The sequence below is a fragment of the Heterodontus francisci genome, chromosome 1 (assembly GCF_036365525.1).
Source record: "Heterodontus francisci isolate sHetFra1 chromosome 1, sHetFra1.hap1, whole genome shotgun sequence".
Lineage (NCBI taxonomy): Eukaryota > Metazoa > Chordata > Chondrichthyes > Heterodontiformes > Heterodontidae > Heterodontus > Heterodontus francisci.
In genome coordinates, this window is record NC_090371.1 from 90,250,991 (window position 1) to 90,268,531 (window position 17,541).

Consider the following 17,541-nt stretch of genomic DNA (forward strand, 5'->3'; position numbering starts at 1 on the left):
TCATGCAAAGATGGAGAGATATTAGTTAAGGTTCACACATTTGGGACTGAATTTTATGGGAACCCCACCCCCCCCACCACCACCCCGAGGCAGATTCGGAGGTGGGGGCCATCACCACGCAATTTTGACAGGGGCGGGATAGGCCGACGATGGCCTTCTCACCCAGAGGCCAATAAGGCCCTTAAGTGGTCTATTAACGGCCACTTAAGGGCCTCGTCCTGCCACTGCTGGGATTTAACCACAGGCGGGGGGGGGGGGGGGGGGCGGGATTAGCCTCTGCCACGTGGAAAGGTTGCCCAGTAAAATGAGGCGACCTCCCTGCGGGCTTGGGGGGTGGGCCCACCGAGGACATCTGCACCTCCCTGAACAACCCTCCCGCTGCACTAAACGTCCACCCTTCCCCCACCCCTCCCTTGCTGGTGCCTGCCGGGCTGGCCAGTACTGCAAGAGGCCTTGGATGCAGGCCCAGCGCTGAAGCATGATCCAAGATGAGTGAGGCAGGGTCGCTGTGGCCAGACTGGCAGGCATCCTGAGATCGTGAAAGGCTCCACATAAATGCAAGTTCTTTCTTACTCTAATCATTTGCAATCTTAAGTCACCTGCAATTGCAGAGAACAAATATTCTGTAATTGTACAAAAGACAACTTAATATTTAGAAGCTGGAACAATCATTTTAACAATGCAAAGTACCGTAAGTAGATGGTAGTAGGAACTGTCTAAATTTGCTATTCATGAATTAACATCAATGTTCTACAACTTTGAGTGCTGACCTGAGTCTGACAAATTAGTGGTAGCTTATGAGCTAAAAGTTTTCAATTCCCAAGTAGCCAATATTGACAACCAGAATCCCGTAATTCATCCCCAACCACTGTATTTCCAAATGAAGAAGTGCTCTTCATATGTAAATGATCAGAACTGAACAAAGAGAGCCAGCAGGGATTTGTAAAAGGTTAAGTCATGTGAAATGAAGCTAGTTGATTTATTTGAGGAGGTAACTAATGTGGTAGAACAGGGCATGTCTATGGATTAAAAACAAGAAATGCTGGAACCACTCAGCAGGTCTGGCAGCATCTGTGGAAAGAGAAGCAGAGTTAACGTTTCGGGTCAGTGACCCTTCTTCGGAACGAAGAAACGTTAACTCTGCTTCTCTTTCCACAGTGGTTCCAGCATTTCTTGTTTTTATTTCAAATTTCCAGCATCCGCAGTATTTTGCTTTTATTTTTGCATGTCTATGAATGTTATTTATATGGACTTCCAGAAGACATTCGTTAAGGTTTCACATTGGGGGCATTGTATTGATAGGTAGGAAATTGATTAGGAGGTGGAGGACAGGAAGTAGAGATAATGGGCTAAACTTTACGCCGCTCCAGCGGGTCGGATGGTGGTGTGGGAGCGGATGGGGTGGCGTAAAATTGAGCGAGAGGCTCTGGGAGGCCACTTAAGAGCCTTTTCCCGCCTCCACAGGTATTTTACCCGTAGCAAGTGGGTGTGCTGGGAACGTGAAAGGCCACCAAGAGATAGCTGCCGGCCTTTCCGCGCACCGGGTGGGGGGGGGGGGGTTGTGTCCAAGGCAGTTAGGCACAGGGTGCCCGATTGAGGGCCGCCCCCGCCTCCTAACCCACCCCCGGGACCTAAGTCACCCCCCCCCCCCCCCACCCACCCCCAAATGGCCACTCCAGCCTCACCAGGGCATGACCTATCTCCCTGGTGAGGCATGCCCAACTTACCTTCCCCCCTGGCTCCATGTCATCGGCTGAGTTACAGTCCCAGCAGAGGCCACCGCTCCTGGTGGCGCTGCTGGGATTAAGAGCTGCCGGCCCGCTGATTGGCCGGCAGCTCACTGAGGTGGGACTTCCTCCCTCAAGCGGGTGGAAGTCACGCCTCGGGACAGTTAAAGCCTGGGGATCTGTAAAATGCGGGACGGATCCTCGGGCTCGGCAGAAGCGGGTTCCCCACCGACTTTTACGCCGGTGACGAATTCCCGTCTGCCTAAGGTATAATCCAAACCAATGGGTATATACTCCAAATTGGCAGGATCTGGCAGTGGTAACCACAGGGATCAGTCCTGGGACTTCAACTTTTCACTGTATCTATAAATGGCGAGAAGAAAGGAACTGTGGAGAGGCAAAGAGATTTAAGGGTCTATGGACAGAAATCATTAAAAGCTAGTGAACAGGTAAAAAAAATTAAAAAGGTTAGAGGAAAGATGGCCTTTATCACAATAGGGTGGAATAATAAAGGGTGGAAGTTCTGTTACACTTATATAAAGGTTGAATTAGACTCCATTTAGAGTACTTTTTCAGTTCTCAGCACTGCACCTCAGGAAGAATATACGCACCTTGGAGGTGGTACACTGCAGATTTATCAGAATTATACTGCGGCTGAACAGGTTAAATCATGAGGCCAGGTTTCATAGACTAGGTTTGTATTCTCTTATGTATTGAAGATTAAGGGTGATCTATTTGAGGTGTTTCAGAAAATTAAAGGAGTTGATAGGGTAGATAGAGGGACATGGGGGCATAACACTAAAATTAGATCTAGGGTGATGTCAGAAAGCACTTCTTCACATAAAGGGCAGTGGCAATCTGGAACTCTCTTTCCCCAAAAGCTGTTGAGGTTGGGTCAATTTAAAATGTCAAAACTGAGATGGATAAGATTTTTGTTTGGAAAATGATTAAGGGTTATGTAACAAAGGCAGGTAAATGGAGTTACAATATAGACCAGCCATGATCTAATTGAATGGAGGAGCTGAATGGCCTATTCCTGTTCCTATACCCCTCTATGTTTCCAAGACTGCATTTAAGTGTGGGTGACTTTTATTTAATGTGCAATTTAATTTTATGCATGCAAGACACCCTCAGAATGAAGTATCCAAAAAAGGGCTCAAATCAGTGAAAGTTCTAACGAAATAATTTTTGAAAGTTGCATTCCTCCCTCTCTCACACAAATTTTATTTTGTATTGAAATAATGGGCTCCTGAAAATTAACAGAACAAATCAGGATAATTCTGATGATATAAAAACACCACTGCAGATGGCCACCAGTAGATCAGTGGGTGAGTGCACTGCACAATGTACTACTGAGCCACACTGACCAGGAAGGTCTCAGGAACAAAAACAAGAAATGCTGGAATCACTCAGCAGGTCTGGCAGCATCTGTGGAAAGAGAAGCAGAGTTAACGTTTCGGGTCAGTGACCCTTCTTCGGAAGGTCTCAGGAACAATTGGTTTAAGCTGACTTCAATGATTTCAGCCAAGATGTCAGTAGGTGCATTATTATTGGCCTCAGCACCTCCTGGGAGGTGAAGAAGCAGCCATTATTCTTAGGCTTGATTGCCATCTAGAGACCTTCACTGCAGCTTTGTTATATGTAGATGTGAGTTAAGGACAGGATTGACACAAAAACAGGAAATGCTAGAAATAAACAGCAGGCTAGACATATACCGGAGAGAACAAGTGGGGACCCTTCTTCAGAACTGGAAAAAAACAAAGGAACATCAGACCCTTGAACCTTTTCTGCCATTCTATTAAATCATGGCTGATTTGTAGCTGAACTCCATTTACTCGTTAATACAACAGCAAAATATTGCGGTTGCTGGAAATCTGAAATAAAAACAGAAAGAAGTGGAAATACTCAGCAGGTCAGGCAGCATCTGTGGAGAGAAAAACATAGTTAACGTTCCATTAATAATCTCACCTAACAAAAAATCGATCTCAGTCAAGCTGGAGGAACAGCAGCTTAACTTTCTGTTTGATACTTTGCAGGTGCTTGGCCTTAATACTGACTTTATGAATTAAGACTATAACTTATCTCTTATTTTCTTATGGCAGGGCATGCTAGTGCTGTGGATTGTTTGGGGTACATGAGGATATATGTTCATACCCCAACAACAAGCAATACTTAAACAGATGAAGGGAGAAATGAAAAAAAATTATGGAAAGACCTCCTTGCATTTCATTCAAGAATTGATCGATCATCGCTCTTCACTGCATGGCCAAAGCAGTCAGCTATCAAATAGTTAATTTTTGGAAGTCCAGCATCTGAGAAGTAAGAATTTCATTTTAATCAACTGCTCTCCATAGACCTCTTCTCTGAGTCTGGAAAAAGGATTACACCGCTGCTTTGAGTTTCAACATAGCACCCGAGGCATTGTGTTGAAACAGCTGAGCTGTGCTTTCTAAAATTCCAACTGGCAGGAAAGAACATTGCTGAGTGTCATTTCCCAAGGCCAAGGCAATGGAATATTTTGTGTCTGTAGACAGACCCATGCTGCAACTGCTCTCAGTATTAAAGTGCCTGCGAAGATTCTTAGTTTGTTTTGATAAAATAGAGAACACAGTTAAGTCTATCGATGAACTTGGGCCCTTTCCTGTTTTTGTTCTTCAGAATCTTTAAAATAAAAACCATACTATCAATTACATCTTAATTTAGTAAGCAACCTTTCTATTTTGCACACTGTGGCAAAATGTAACATCTGTAAAGAAATTGTGAATAATATAAAGAGATGAGGAAAAACAACCAAATTGAGGATTTACATTGAGTGTACAGAACAGAAAGAAGCCATTCTGCCTAACTGGTCTATATAGCATCGATGCTACACATAAGCCTCCTCCCATTTATTTCTTTCCTGTTTCTGTGCTAATCCAGCTTCCCCTTGAATACATCTATGCTATTTTCCCTCAACCAGTCCTTCTGGTAGTGCATTCTTATCACTCTGAGTAAGTAAGTTGCTCCTGAATACCCTATTGGATTTAATCGTAACTACTTTGTATCTATGACCTCTATTTATGACTCACCCACAAGTCATAGGATCTTTAAATAATACAGCACAGTAGGAGGCCATTCAGCATATTGTAATAATGCCAGTTATTTGGTAGAGCTATCCAATTAGTCCCATTCCCCAGCTCTTTCCCAATAGCCCTGCAAATGTTTTCCCTTCAAGCAATTATCCAATTCCCTTTTGAAAGTTCCGACTGAATCTGCTTCCACCACTCTTTTAGGTAGTGCACACCAGGGGCTGAATTTAATGCGCCCGCCTGAGATCGGCTAGGAGGCGTGGGGAGCCCATAGAGTTGTGACGAGAAGCAGGGGGCCCGTCGCCTTTCTGTTGCACTGCAAATTAGTTGGGGGCGGAATAGGCCGAGCAAGGTCTTCCCTCCCAGAGGCCAATTGAGGTCCTTAAGAGGCCGATTATCAGGCATTTAAGGGCCTCTTCCTGCCGTTGCTGGAAATACGTTAGTAGTTGGTGGGGGGTGGCCACTGCCACGCGGCGAGGTCTCCCAGTAAAATGAGGCGACCTCCCTGCAGGCTTGGGGGGTGGTGTGGGGGGGAGGCCTCTCCTCCATGGTCAATCTGTGGCCCATGGAGGGCTCCCGGCAAAAAACCACCCACCTCCGTGAAACCCCCTTTCCTCCTGCACTCAAAGCCCACCCTCCCTTCCTCCATTGCCAGGGCCTGCTGGACTGGCCCTGGCGACCCCACCTCACTTACCTTGGGTCTGGGGCTCCAGCGCTAGGCCTAGTTCCAAGACCTCTTGTAGTACCGGTAGTTGCCATCGCTCCCGGTGGCGCTGTCGATACTACTGAGATGCCGGCCTTCTTATTGGCTGGCTGCTCTTGGAGGGGAAATCCCCATCTTTAAATTTATTTATTTGTTTATAAAATACTTTTGGACATTAATTACAAAGTTATAAAGTATTTACAGCACAGAAACAGACCATTTAGCTCAATTGGCCCATGCCAATGTTTTTGCTACACAAACCTCCTCCTACCCTTGTTCATCTAATTCTAACACTGTGTCCTTTTATTTCTTTCTGCTTCATGTGTTTATCTAGCTTCCCCTTAAATGCATCCATACTACTTGCCTCAATTACTCCTTGTGGTAGCAAGTTCCACATTCTCACCAATCTTTGAGCAAAACGTGCTACCAGCAAGCCACGACTGACAGTGATTTTCTTCTGCTTCTTTTCACTTTTTCAGCCAGTGTGAGAATGTGCAGCAAAGGAAAGTAAGAGAGTGAGAGTGAGAGAGAGAGAGAGAGAGAGGAAGTGCGCAGGAGTGAGCAACATAAGGATTGGTGATAGAAGGCAGTGTGAAGGTGCAGAGCTAAGAGCTTCTTTTCTAACCAGGTCTGCTGCTGCTTAATTTTTGAGATCAGGTGCTTTTTTTAAAAAAGAAAATATTAAATTAATCCAACGTTAAACACATTGGCCTGGATTTTGCGATTAGCGGTGAAAAACAGCACTCGTCGTTCATTACATTTACAGCTACCCACAGACTTTTCATGGGCTCTTGAGCGCAACTTATAATTAATTTAATTACAATTAATTAACTTACAACTAATTTTAAGATACACTGCCTTTGTCCTTCCTATTCCCTTTTTTAGATCTCTTCTGAACTTTCTATATTCAGCTTGGTTTTCTGCTGTATTATGTACCTTATATTTGTCATTAGCGTCCTTTTTCTGTCTTATTTTAATCACTATATCTTTTGTCATCTAGGGAACTTGAGCTTTGGATGTCCTTCCTTTCCCCCTCATTGCAATGTGTCTAGTCTGTACCTGAACTATCTGCTCTTTGAAGGCCTCCCATTGTTCAATTGCTGTTTTGCCTACCAATGTTTAATTTCAATCCATCTGGACCAGATCCTCGTTGAATTCACTGAGGTTAGTCCTCCTCCAGTTAAGTATTTTTACGCTTAATTAGTCCTCATCCTTTTCCATAACTATGCAAAACCTGATGATATTATTATCACTCATCCCCAAATGCTCCCCCACAAACCATGCGCTACTTGCCACAGTTCATTCTCCAGAACTAGATCCAGTTCTGTTTCCTTCCTCATTGGGTTAGAAACAAACTGATCAGGAAAGTTCTCTTGTACTCATTTCAGAAATTCCTCCCCACTTTGCCCTTCAGACTGTTACCATCCCAGTCTGTATTAAGATTATTGAAGTCCCTTTGTTCTCACTATTCTGTAGTTCTTACATCTTTCTGTAATTTTCCTGCAAACTTGCTTCCCTATCTTCTTCCCAGTCTTTGGTGGCCTATTGTATACACCCAATAGTATAAAATCTCCTTTATTGTTCCTTAATTCTAACCAAATAGATTCTGTCTTTGACCCCTCACAATTATCATCCCTCTCCAGTGCTATATTAGCTTCTTTGATTAATACTGTCACACTCCTTTTTCCTTCCCTATCTTTCCTGAATAACTTGGGGCGGCACAGTGGCGCAGTGGTTAGCACCGCAGCCTCACAGCTCCAGCGACCTGGGTTCAATTCTGGGTACTGCCTGTGTGGAGTTTGCAAGTTCTCCCTGTGTCTGCGTGGGTTTCCTCCGGGTGCTCCGGTTTCCTCCCACAGTCAAAAGACTTGCAGGTTGATAGGTAAATTGGCCATTATAAATTGCCCCTAGTATAAGTAGGTGGTAGGGGAATATAAGGACAAGTGAGGATGTGGTAGGAATATGGGATTAGTGTAGGATTAGTAGAAATGGGTGGTTAATGGTTAGCACAGACTCGGTGGGCCAAAGGGCCTGTTTCAGTGCTGTATCTCTAAATCTAAACTTGTAGCCAGGAATATTAAGTTCCCTTTCTTTGAGACAGGTCTCTGTGATTACCACCATATCACAGTCCCTTGCGGTGACCTGTACCTGTAGTTCACCAAACTTATTTATTCTAGTGGTGTTATTTGTCCCTCCCAGTCATCTGTGAACCTTGTTTTTCCTCTTTAATGTTTCATCCTGGCGCTCACCCCCGTGCAAAATTAATTTAAATCCTTCCCAATAGCAATACTTAACCTTCCCATCAAGACATTGGTCCCAGCACTGTTGAGGTGTGACCCATCTCACTTGAACAGGTGCTTCCTTCTCCAGAACTGGTCCCAATGCCCCAGTGATCTGAAGTCCTTCTTCCTGCACCATTTCTCCAGCTACGCGTTAAACTGTCTTATCCAACCATTCCTATATTCACTAGCACATGCCACTGCGAGTAATCCAGAAAGTACTACCTCTGAGTTTCTGCTATTTAATTTTCTCCCAAGCTCCTGAAACTCTGCCTGCAGGACCTCAACGCTTATCCATTTATCTACCAACATAAATATGTTTTTAGTTTAATATTCCCTTACTCCTACTTACCATTCAATTATTTATGTCTAGAGGTTTTTATTAATGTAATTCATATCCCTTTAATGTTGGTATCCCCTACATAGTTAATTTTAATTTCATCCACTTAGATCTAATTAACTATTCTGATTTACCTACTTACTGTTGCCTATTGGTTTAAAGTACTTAGCATCTCTATCTTGCTCTGCACTGAAATCTAATTCTGACCAAATTCCCCTCACCATTCTGCTCAGCAAGCTACTCCATTTAGTACATTTTTGCAGCTGTGTGCACAGCCACTAGTGGAAATATTTTCTCTACTTCTACTCTGTCATAGGCTTTCATTATCATTTAGCCCTCTACCAGGCCACCCCTCAGCCTTCTCTTTTCCAGAGAAAAATGCCCCAACCTGTTCAGCCTTTCCTGATAAGTATATTCTCTCAGTTCTGTGATTATCCTTGTATGTATTTTTTGTGCCTTCACCAATGCCTCGACATCCTTTTTATAAAGTGGAGACCAGAACTGTGCACATACTCTCAGTGCGGTCTAACCATGGTTCAATACAAGTTTAACATAACTTCTCTGCTTTTCAATTCTTTCCCTCTAGAAATGAACTTCAGTGCTTTGTTCGTCTTTTTTATGGCCTATAAATTTTCATTACTTTTAGTGATTTGTGCATCGGTACCCCTAGGTCCCTCTGCCCCTCTACCCCTTTCAGACTCTTATTATCCAAGCAGTATGTGGACTTCTTATTCCTCCAACCAAAATGCTACCTCACTTATTTTTATTGAAGTTAATTTTCTGACTGCATGCCTATTCTGCAATATTATTAATGATCTCCTGCTCCTTGTCACATTCTTTCTTTATATTAACTCTCCACCCTACACCAGCACCCCCAAATTTGGTGTCATCTGCAAATTTTGGAATTGTACTTCAGATTTTTTTATTTATTTAGAGATACAGCACTGAAACAGGCCCTTTGGCCCACCGAGTCTGTGCCGACCAACAACCACTCATTTATACTAATCCTACATTAACCCCATATTCCTTATCACATCCCCACAATGCTCCTACCACCTATCCACACTCGGGGCAATTTACAATAGCCAATTTACCTAGCAACCTGCAAGTCTTGGGCTGTAGGAGGAAACTGGAGCACCTGGCAAAAACCCACACGGTCATAGGGAGAACTTGCAAACTCCACACAGGCAGTACCCAGAACCGAAACTGGGTCCCTGGAGCTGTGACGCTGCACTGCTAACCACTGTGCCACTGTGCTGCCCCATAGAGTCATGGGGAGATACAGTACTGAAACAGGCCCTTCGGCCCACCAAATCTGTGCCGACCATCAACCACCCATTTATACTAACCCTACATTAATCCCATTTCCCTCAATTCTCCTACCACCTACCTACACTAGGGGCAATTTACAATGGCCAATTTACCTGCCAACCCGCAAGTCGTGTCGAGGGGCTGGTAAAATTCAGCCCTTGGTGGCTCTATCCTGACTTTTTTGTTATTTATGTGTCTGTAGAATACTTTATTATTCCTTTTTATAAAACTCCTTGATAATTTAATTTCGTAGTTCCTTCTTGATTTCTTTCCTAACTTCTTTGTATTACCTTATGTCAGCCCCTCCTTTATTGTCCATGTACTTAGTGTATACCCTTTTCTTCAGTTTCAATTTTACTCATCTCTTTATTCATCTAGGATGTTTCATTATTGGCTAGTTTGTTCTTGTCTATTAGTGAAATATATTTCTCCTGAATCCTGTTGATTGCTGTTTTAAATATTTTCCACTGATGTTCTGTCACTTTTTAGCTTTTTATAAATCTATTACTTTGATCTTTTTTATCTGTGTCTTTCTCAATCATTACTTGAAATCTTCTTATGTTTAAATCGCTTATGCCTACATGTTCCCCGACACTTCTCCTATTACTCAGTCCAGGAGTGATTCCTTCCCTGTTGGGCTTTTTACATACTGGGTGAGAAAGGAGTCCTGGATACACATGAAAACTTTATTCCATACCTCTTCTTGCCACTTTTCTCATGGGTAGTAGAAATTTCCCATTATTATTTGTCTGACTTTTAATCATTTCATAGATTTCCCTACATGTTTCTTCCTCCACTCCCCTTACTTGCAAACTAGGTGCCTGACCCTTTAACTAAATATAGTGCTAGGCCTCTTTGCAGCAGATCATTTGGCCTTAGCGAGTGACAAGCCAATTTATCCACTGGACCTATGGAATCCAAATTTGGCACTTTGGCATCATGTCAGCTAGTAGCTGTGTGATGTCATGAGAGGACCAGTTCAGAAGCCTCCGGCACACGCAGGGGAGGCCCGTGTGAGCGTCCTTCTCAAGATGGAGCACGTTGCTGGAAATGGCTAGTGGTGCATTGCACACACCCAGGAGGGCGAACAGCTTCCACAGCACCATCTCCAGCGTTGCTACAGATCGGAATTTTGCGCCGTAGATGCTTTGTAGAAAGAATGCAGTTGCTTGGCTGAATAGGCTTTTCTCGTTCTATGCACTTATGATCTGGTTTTCTGACTGCAGCAGCTGGAATATCTCATTTTTTCAAAAAACTCAATTTCATTTAATTTATGCTTTTATAAACATGATGGTTGTCTTAGTTTTTCTGTCAAAACCAGTACGAAGCAGCAACATCAACGGCTTTAGTGAAGTTTTAAATTAGCCATTATAGTTCTGAAGGGTATTTTTAGCTAACAAGATAATGTAATGTCTTCCCGTGGTGTGTACTTAAATCCTGTAACTGTCTTCATAACACATACACAGGCTGGCTGACTTGGCAATTTCTTAATTAAAGATGAAACATGCACAAATCCATAATTCCTTCATTCGCAATGACAGTGCCTGAACAAAGTTATGTTATCGTGGTTACCCGAAGTGGAGAGCTATCTTATATAACATAAGAAAGTATTGAATGAGATTAGGTTGGTTGATCCTCTGGGCTTCTTGCTTCCTCTCTGCATTCAAAGACACAAATTTAATGCAGTTTACAATTCCTTAAATGCTGAACTTGCAACTTTAAAAAAGATACTGCCTTATCCCAAAACCCAATCTAACCTTCTCAGCATTTGCAATATGAAGGCCTAGAAATTGATTGTGCCCGATAATGTAAGGGGCAGGGCATGCGTTGCACACGGCTGTTCCTCTGGTCCCGTAGACCACGTTAAATTGGTGTTTGCAGGTCATTATCATGTGTCAGGTGAGCAGCCTGCACTATTCGTTAGCTGCTTCACTGATGCCACTTTAAGGCAGGCAGGCCCTCTTAAAGGGGAGTGCACTCAGGCTTTATATTACAGCAAAATTTTGCAAGAGGAGAAATGGCTGCAAGAGGACCAGACAGAGCACACAGTTTCTCTAACGCAGCGTTGCAGGCCTTGGTCCAGGCAGTGGACAGGAGGGAGGCAGAAAGCCCTCCTGGTAACACTTCGGTTGCCAGTGAGAAGTAGTTGCAGAGAATGTCAATGCTTGGACCTTAGCTCCCAGGACATGGTTGCAATGTTGAAAGAAGAACTCTATCTCTTTGACTAAGCCGTTGGTCATCTGTCCTGATAGCTCATGTGGAGCACCTTGGGATGTTTTACTGCATTAAAGGTGATATATATTTGTAAGTTGTTGTTGCTGTTGTCAGTGTTGCTGTTTGCTCCCAGGACATGGCTGCTCTTTTACTCTTCTTTTTCCACACAACCAGATGAGCCAGACTACCCCGGCCCTTGCAATCTGCAGATATTTCTGGTGGGGTTCTGGCTCTCGTTGCAAGCTCGAGTAACTAATAGGTGTCATGAAGGGAATATCCCTGGTCATCCAGAAGCCAGCCTGTGACCTAACAGCTTGGTTACAACAAAGGTGGTGCAGAGGACTGATGCAGGGTGAATAAATTGTAACTGCTGCCAGGAGCCTGGGCACAGACCTCCATGATATGCTGCCAGTGGCCACACATAAACAATGAGGGAATAGAAGCCCCTTCTATTCAGAAACATGCCAGACTGGTGATGGGGAGTTTGCAAGGCAATATGGGTGCAGTCTATGGCACCTTGCACCTGCAGAAGCCTGAAATACAGGCAACGCCTGATGCTCCCTTGTCCTGCTTTTCTCTCTCCATTGGGAAAGAGATGTATATTAGATTAGAGATACAGCACTGAAACAGGCCCTTCGGCCCACCGAGTCTGTGCCGAACATCAACCACCCATTTATACTAATCCTACACTAATCCCATATTCCTACCAAACATCCCCACCTGTCCCTATATTTCCCTACCACCTACCTATACTAGTGACAATTTATAATGGCCAATTTACCTATCAACTTGCAAGTCTTTTGGCTTGTGGGAGGAAACCGGAGCACCCGGAGAAAACCCACGCAGACACAGGGAGAACTTGCAAACTCCACACAGGCAGTACCCAGAATCGAACCCGGGTCTCTGGAGCTGTGAGGCTGCGGTGCTAACCACTGCGCCACTGTGCCCCCCCTCTTGGTACAGAGAATCTCAGCGCTTTCACTGATACAACAGATATTTGACCTGCTGCAGGCTGGATGGAGCCTGTTGCATAAAAGTTAAGGGCTACAGCGACCTTGATGGCCATCTGCAGTGTTGTCTATGCCATAGTTTGAGGCTTGAGTTGTGGCTGCTACAGGTGACATGGCTTGGTGACAGTCTCCTTTGTGAACTGAAGGTATCTCACACATTACTGCTCAATGAAGTTAAGATAGAAGTACTCCCTGGAGACCCATGGTGGGTGTGGTATCTTATGCAGTGCCCTCCTCCTCCTCCCTCTTCTCACAGCTGCTTCTGCTCTCTCTTGTCTTCTCCCCCTGTCCACCAGCCCCAAAGGCAACTCTGCCAAGCCATTGATAACTGCAGTGAAAATGGTTAGAAGGCAGTTATAAGCAGTCCAGCACCAGCAAAACCTTCTTCACAGCAGTCAGAAATCAGCTGCAAAAAGTGTAAAATAGGCCAAAAATGCCTAGACATTAACAAGCTACCTGATAAGACAAACCAGCAACTAGCATGTACATAGTGGATGAGCCTTTTAAACAGCGCTGCAGAAGGGTCCCTCTTGGCTACAACAAGTGTAGGACCCTTATTTAAATATGTCAATCAGTGTTGTTAATACTTCCACCTGGATGCCCAAGCAGCAGCCCAGCCCAATATGGTGGGGCAGTGTAGAATGAGCGTGCATACACTGCCTGCCATATTGGACCCTGAGACACCCATTTACGCTTGCAAAAGGGGTGTAGCACGATCCAATTTCGAAGCCGATATCTTTAATCCTCCCTAGGCCTTGCCTAAATCTCTTCCTCCATGTAAGCTCCACAACCCATCTTCACGACTATCCCCTCAACCTCGCCAACTCGTGTGGTCTTGCTAGTCCCATCGTACCAATCACAGATAAGGCCATGTCTGATCACTTCCGTGTCTCACTCTCCACCCACATCCTCCTTCCAGGCCCCGACCCTACCTACTTCTGTATCCTCCCTGGAAAAATTATCCCCCAATTCACTTACAACTACACTTTCAAAATCCCAACTGTCTAGCCTCTGGCCCTCCGCTCACCACAACATTTCTGCAGCTACTGATTTGCTCAACTGCACCCTCACCCCCACCTTTGATACCCTAGATCCCAATAAAACCTCAACTTACTTTCTCACCCTAGCTGTTCCTCTGGTATGCTCTTAGCTCCAGTCTCAGAAGCCCAAGGGGCACAGACTTGAAAGAATATGGCGGACAATGGTTTACTATCCACTGCCAGATTTGGCCAAACAACATAAAGACTGTCAGGTCCTGCTCTCATATGCTAAAACTGGATCATCCTGGAATCCAAAGATAACCCCCAGATTCTTTTGCCAACTGCAAACCGTCTTCCACCAGCACACTAGGCCAAACTTCCTCTAAAGATCCGCTCCTGCCCTAGACCTAACTCACGTCTTTCTCTCGTTTCTGTCCTCTCTCACCTCATGCCCTGTATGAGCTCCTCTTGTCTGTGAGACCCACCTCCTGCTCCCTCAATCCTATTCCCACCAAACTGCTCACCACCCAACTTCCCCTCCTGGTTTCCATGTTAGCTGATATTGTTAACTGTTCTCTGCCCCTCTACATCGCTTTCCTCCTTCAAGACACTCCTTAAAAACTACCTCTTTGACCAAGTCTTTGGTATCTGTCCTAATACTTCGTTTTCAGGCTCCTGTGAAGTGCTTTGGGAACTGTTATTATGCTAAAACTATAAGTTGCTGTTGTTGTGGATTCACACGAAGGACCAAGGAAATGGTGGTTCAATGCCACAATATGGAGAGCCAGTCCTTGAGGTAAATAAAAGTAACGAACCTGTTAACAGGAGGGCAATTGCTGCCATTTATAAGTAGTGTTCAAATTTAAATATTAAACAAATAACTTGGCATGTTAAAATGTCATTTTATTCCAGTTTTCTAAATAAGATACAGGTGACACTGACCTCCAAAGTAAGAACCATCTGATAGCTTCATTTCCTTGTTGGACTTGGTGATGACAGTAGCCACCCCATGCTGAATGAAATACATCTTCTTCCCGATTGACCCTTCCCGCACAATGTAATTTCCAGGCTGAAAAACCTCAAACCGCAGCTTGCTCAGCATGCTTGTCACAAAACTTGGGTCAGCGTTTGCAAACAGGGGCATGGTGGCAACGAGTTTCCGACAATTGAAGTTGACAATCTCCTGAAACAGAAGAACGTGTCCAAATTTTATTAAAATACAACAATGCAATACATTAAGATTCTGCATATTACATTTCCTTTAGTAGGATCAGGAACATGACCAGCAGCTTACATAGGAAATATGTTATAAATAACTGATCAAATGATAACTATCAAAGGGTTTGGGAAGAGCAAAAAAAAACAAATAACTTATTTTGAAGAACATTCTTTAAATTATCTGAACAGTACCCACATGCATCTGTAGGAGTGAAAAGGTTAAAATATTTTGTTTTCAGATTCTGCAGAATACTTAGGCTGTTGACTCATGGGAGTGAAAGAAAAAATGGCCTATCCTCTTTCATAATGTTCCATGCGCTTATAATAGGTCTGCTCGTGGGATTAGATTTAAAAGAGAAAATGCAGAGAAAGCAGCTGCTCAGTAAAGAAAATCAAACTATTGTGTCTTCTATAAGAATATAACACAGCAGCAACATATGTGGCTCCATTTTTTGACAAGTAAATGAAAGGAGTTCAGAAACCTTGACCTGTTTCGAACATGAAATTACTCTAACTTTGGCAGGAGGAACTTGGGGAGAATCCTGTTTCCCTCCCTTTTCCTGGGCCTGGTAAATTCCAATGTAGCATTGTGACATCACATTTGGAGGTGGGAATAGTGGGGTCACCAGGATCCCTCAGAGCTCCTGCCAGTTCCGTCCAACACATGACCAGCAATAAGGATGCCTGCATGGAGCAGGTGTAGTTGCTGAATGGAGCTATAAGCTGGACCCACAATGCTGTATCTCAGAGAGTTTGATTGATGTTAGGTAGTGAATAATGATAATGCAGCAGCAAAGGTTTCGAATTTTCCCTTTACTGTGGACACTCAAGCCAAACTAGCTTGCACTCCTGCAACAAGATGGAGTGGCAAGATCCTGCTCCAAAATCCTTGTGTGCTTGATGCTCCTGAATGACAAGATCCCCAGAAGTGTTGTGAATGCCCATCCCTATTATTAAAAACTCCAGCCTGCCAAACCTCCAGCTAGGCCAGCATATATTGCCCATCCCTAACTGTGTTTGAACTGAGTGGCTTGCTAGGCCACTTCAGAGAGCATTTAAGAGTCAACCACATTGCTGTAGGCCAGACCAGGTAAGGATGGCAGATTTCCTTTCCTAAAGGACATGAGTGAACCAGATGGGTTTTTACAACAATCAGCAATGGTTTCATGGTCACCATTAGACTAGCATTTAATTTCAGATTTGTATTAATTGAATTCAAATTTCACCATCTGTTATGGTGGGATTCGAAGCCATGTCCCCAGATCTTTAGCCTGGGCATCTAGATTGCTCATCTGGTGACACCACCATCTCCTCCAACAACACAACTGGCAACAGCATTTCTACAGAAGGGACAATCAGTCTATTTGCAACAGAGTGATCTCCACTAATGTTGACTGAGGATAAAATAATACCCAGCTGCGATGTCTCTCATGCTGGAATAGCCTGTCAACTCAGACTGTCTAGTTGACTCATGTAGAATGGTTACATGGATGAGGTCCTGGGATGGTGGAAGTGGGGGTGGGAGAGTTCAATTCTGACCTTCGAAAGAAGAGAGAAGGCTGGGAAATAAAAAAAAATATTCTTCCATTTAAAGCTGCTGGAGAAGTGAAGGGGCAAATATTGAATTAGGCACAATACTGGGTGTGGGGATTGCAAAGTGCGATTGCCAGTCCTGTTGAGACACATAAAATTTGTGCTGCCTGCTCATCAACAAGGTTGAGGTATGCAGCCAGGTGTGACCCGTGTTGCTGGCTGGCTACACAGGCATCAGGAGGTCCAGCAGCCAATGTGGCGAGCATATGTTACAGCTAGTTTGCACTTATTAAAGGTATCTTGTCCCTCTAAAGTGGAGGTGCACTCAGGCTACAGCAGCTGCTGGAACAGAGCCAGGAAAGCTTTGGTGGAAGGAGGAGGACTGGTAATGATGCAGCAGAGGGAAGAGCTAGAGCTTCCAGGATCTGCGACACTGGAGATAGTATGAAGGAGAAACACCATGACTCCACAGGGGGCCAGGAGGCCCTCCCAGCACATTCTGTGAAGGGAAAGAGAGCAGTGGCCAAGGATGTCAATTCCCTGAGGTCCTGGCTGCAGTGCCAGAAAACGTTCAATGACCTAACCGGGGTGGCCAAAGTCAAGGAATGCATTTTCACATGACATCTCCTACCCACCACATCACCACTCTGTTCAATGCACTGCACCCCTATCACTCACTCATCAGCAATCAAATGCTCCACCTCACCTTCGCATACTTGCCGATGCTGCGAGCCTCACAACTACCTTGTGGAGCTTCCACATACTTTCAGCTATTCAGTTATACCAGGCACATCACCCAAACACATTGCAACACACTCAATGACATTCTTTGTTCTCTCTTGCAGGACCAGGTCTTACATAACCACAGGGAGCAGTGGAGATTGTTGGGCGACAGACACACCTGCATCTTCCAAGCCCTTTGAAGGAAACTGTGTTTTACATCATGGGGTCGACTGTGACTGAGGCAATTGCATCCGGCATCGCTGAGAACATTCAGGTTCACGGAATCACAGAATTGTTACGGTGCAAAAGGAGCCATTTGGCCCATCGTGTCCGCACCAGCTCTTCGAATGAGCAATTCACCCAATGCCATTCCCCTGCCTTCTCTCCGTAACCCTGCACATTCTTCCTTTTCAGATAATAATCCAATTCCCTCTT

General features: G+C 44.4%; 1 protein-coding gene across 1 annotated transcript in view; it reads right to left on the reverse strand.

Moving 5' to 3' along the window:
* Positions 1-17,541, reverse strand: part of LOC137381297 (potassium/sodium hyperpolarization-activated cyclic nucleotide-gated channel 1-like) — a 298,099-nt gene that overhangs the window by 48,629 nt on the left and 231,929 nt on the right. The window contains exon 6 of the mRNA XM_068053685.1: positions 14,575-14,815. Coding sequence (XP_067909786.1) covers positions 14,575-14,815 — 241 coding nt within the window. The remainder of the gene's footprint in view (positions 1-14,574; positions 14,816-17,541) is intronic.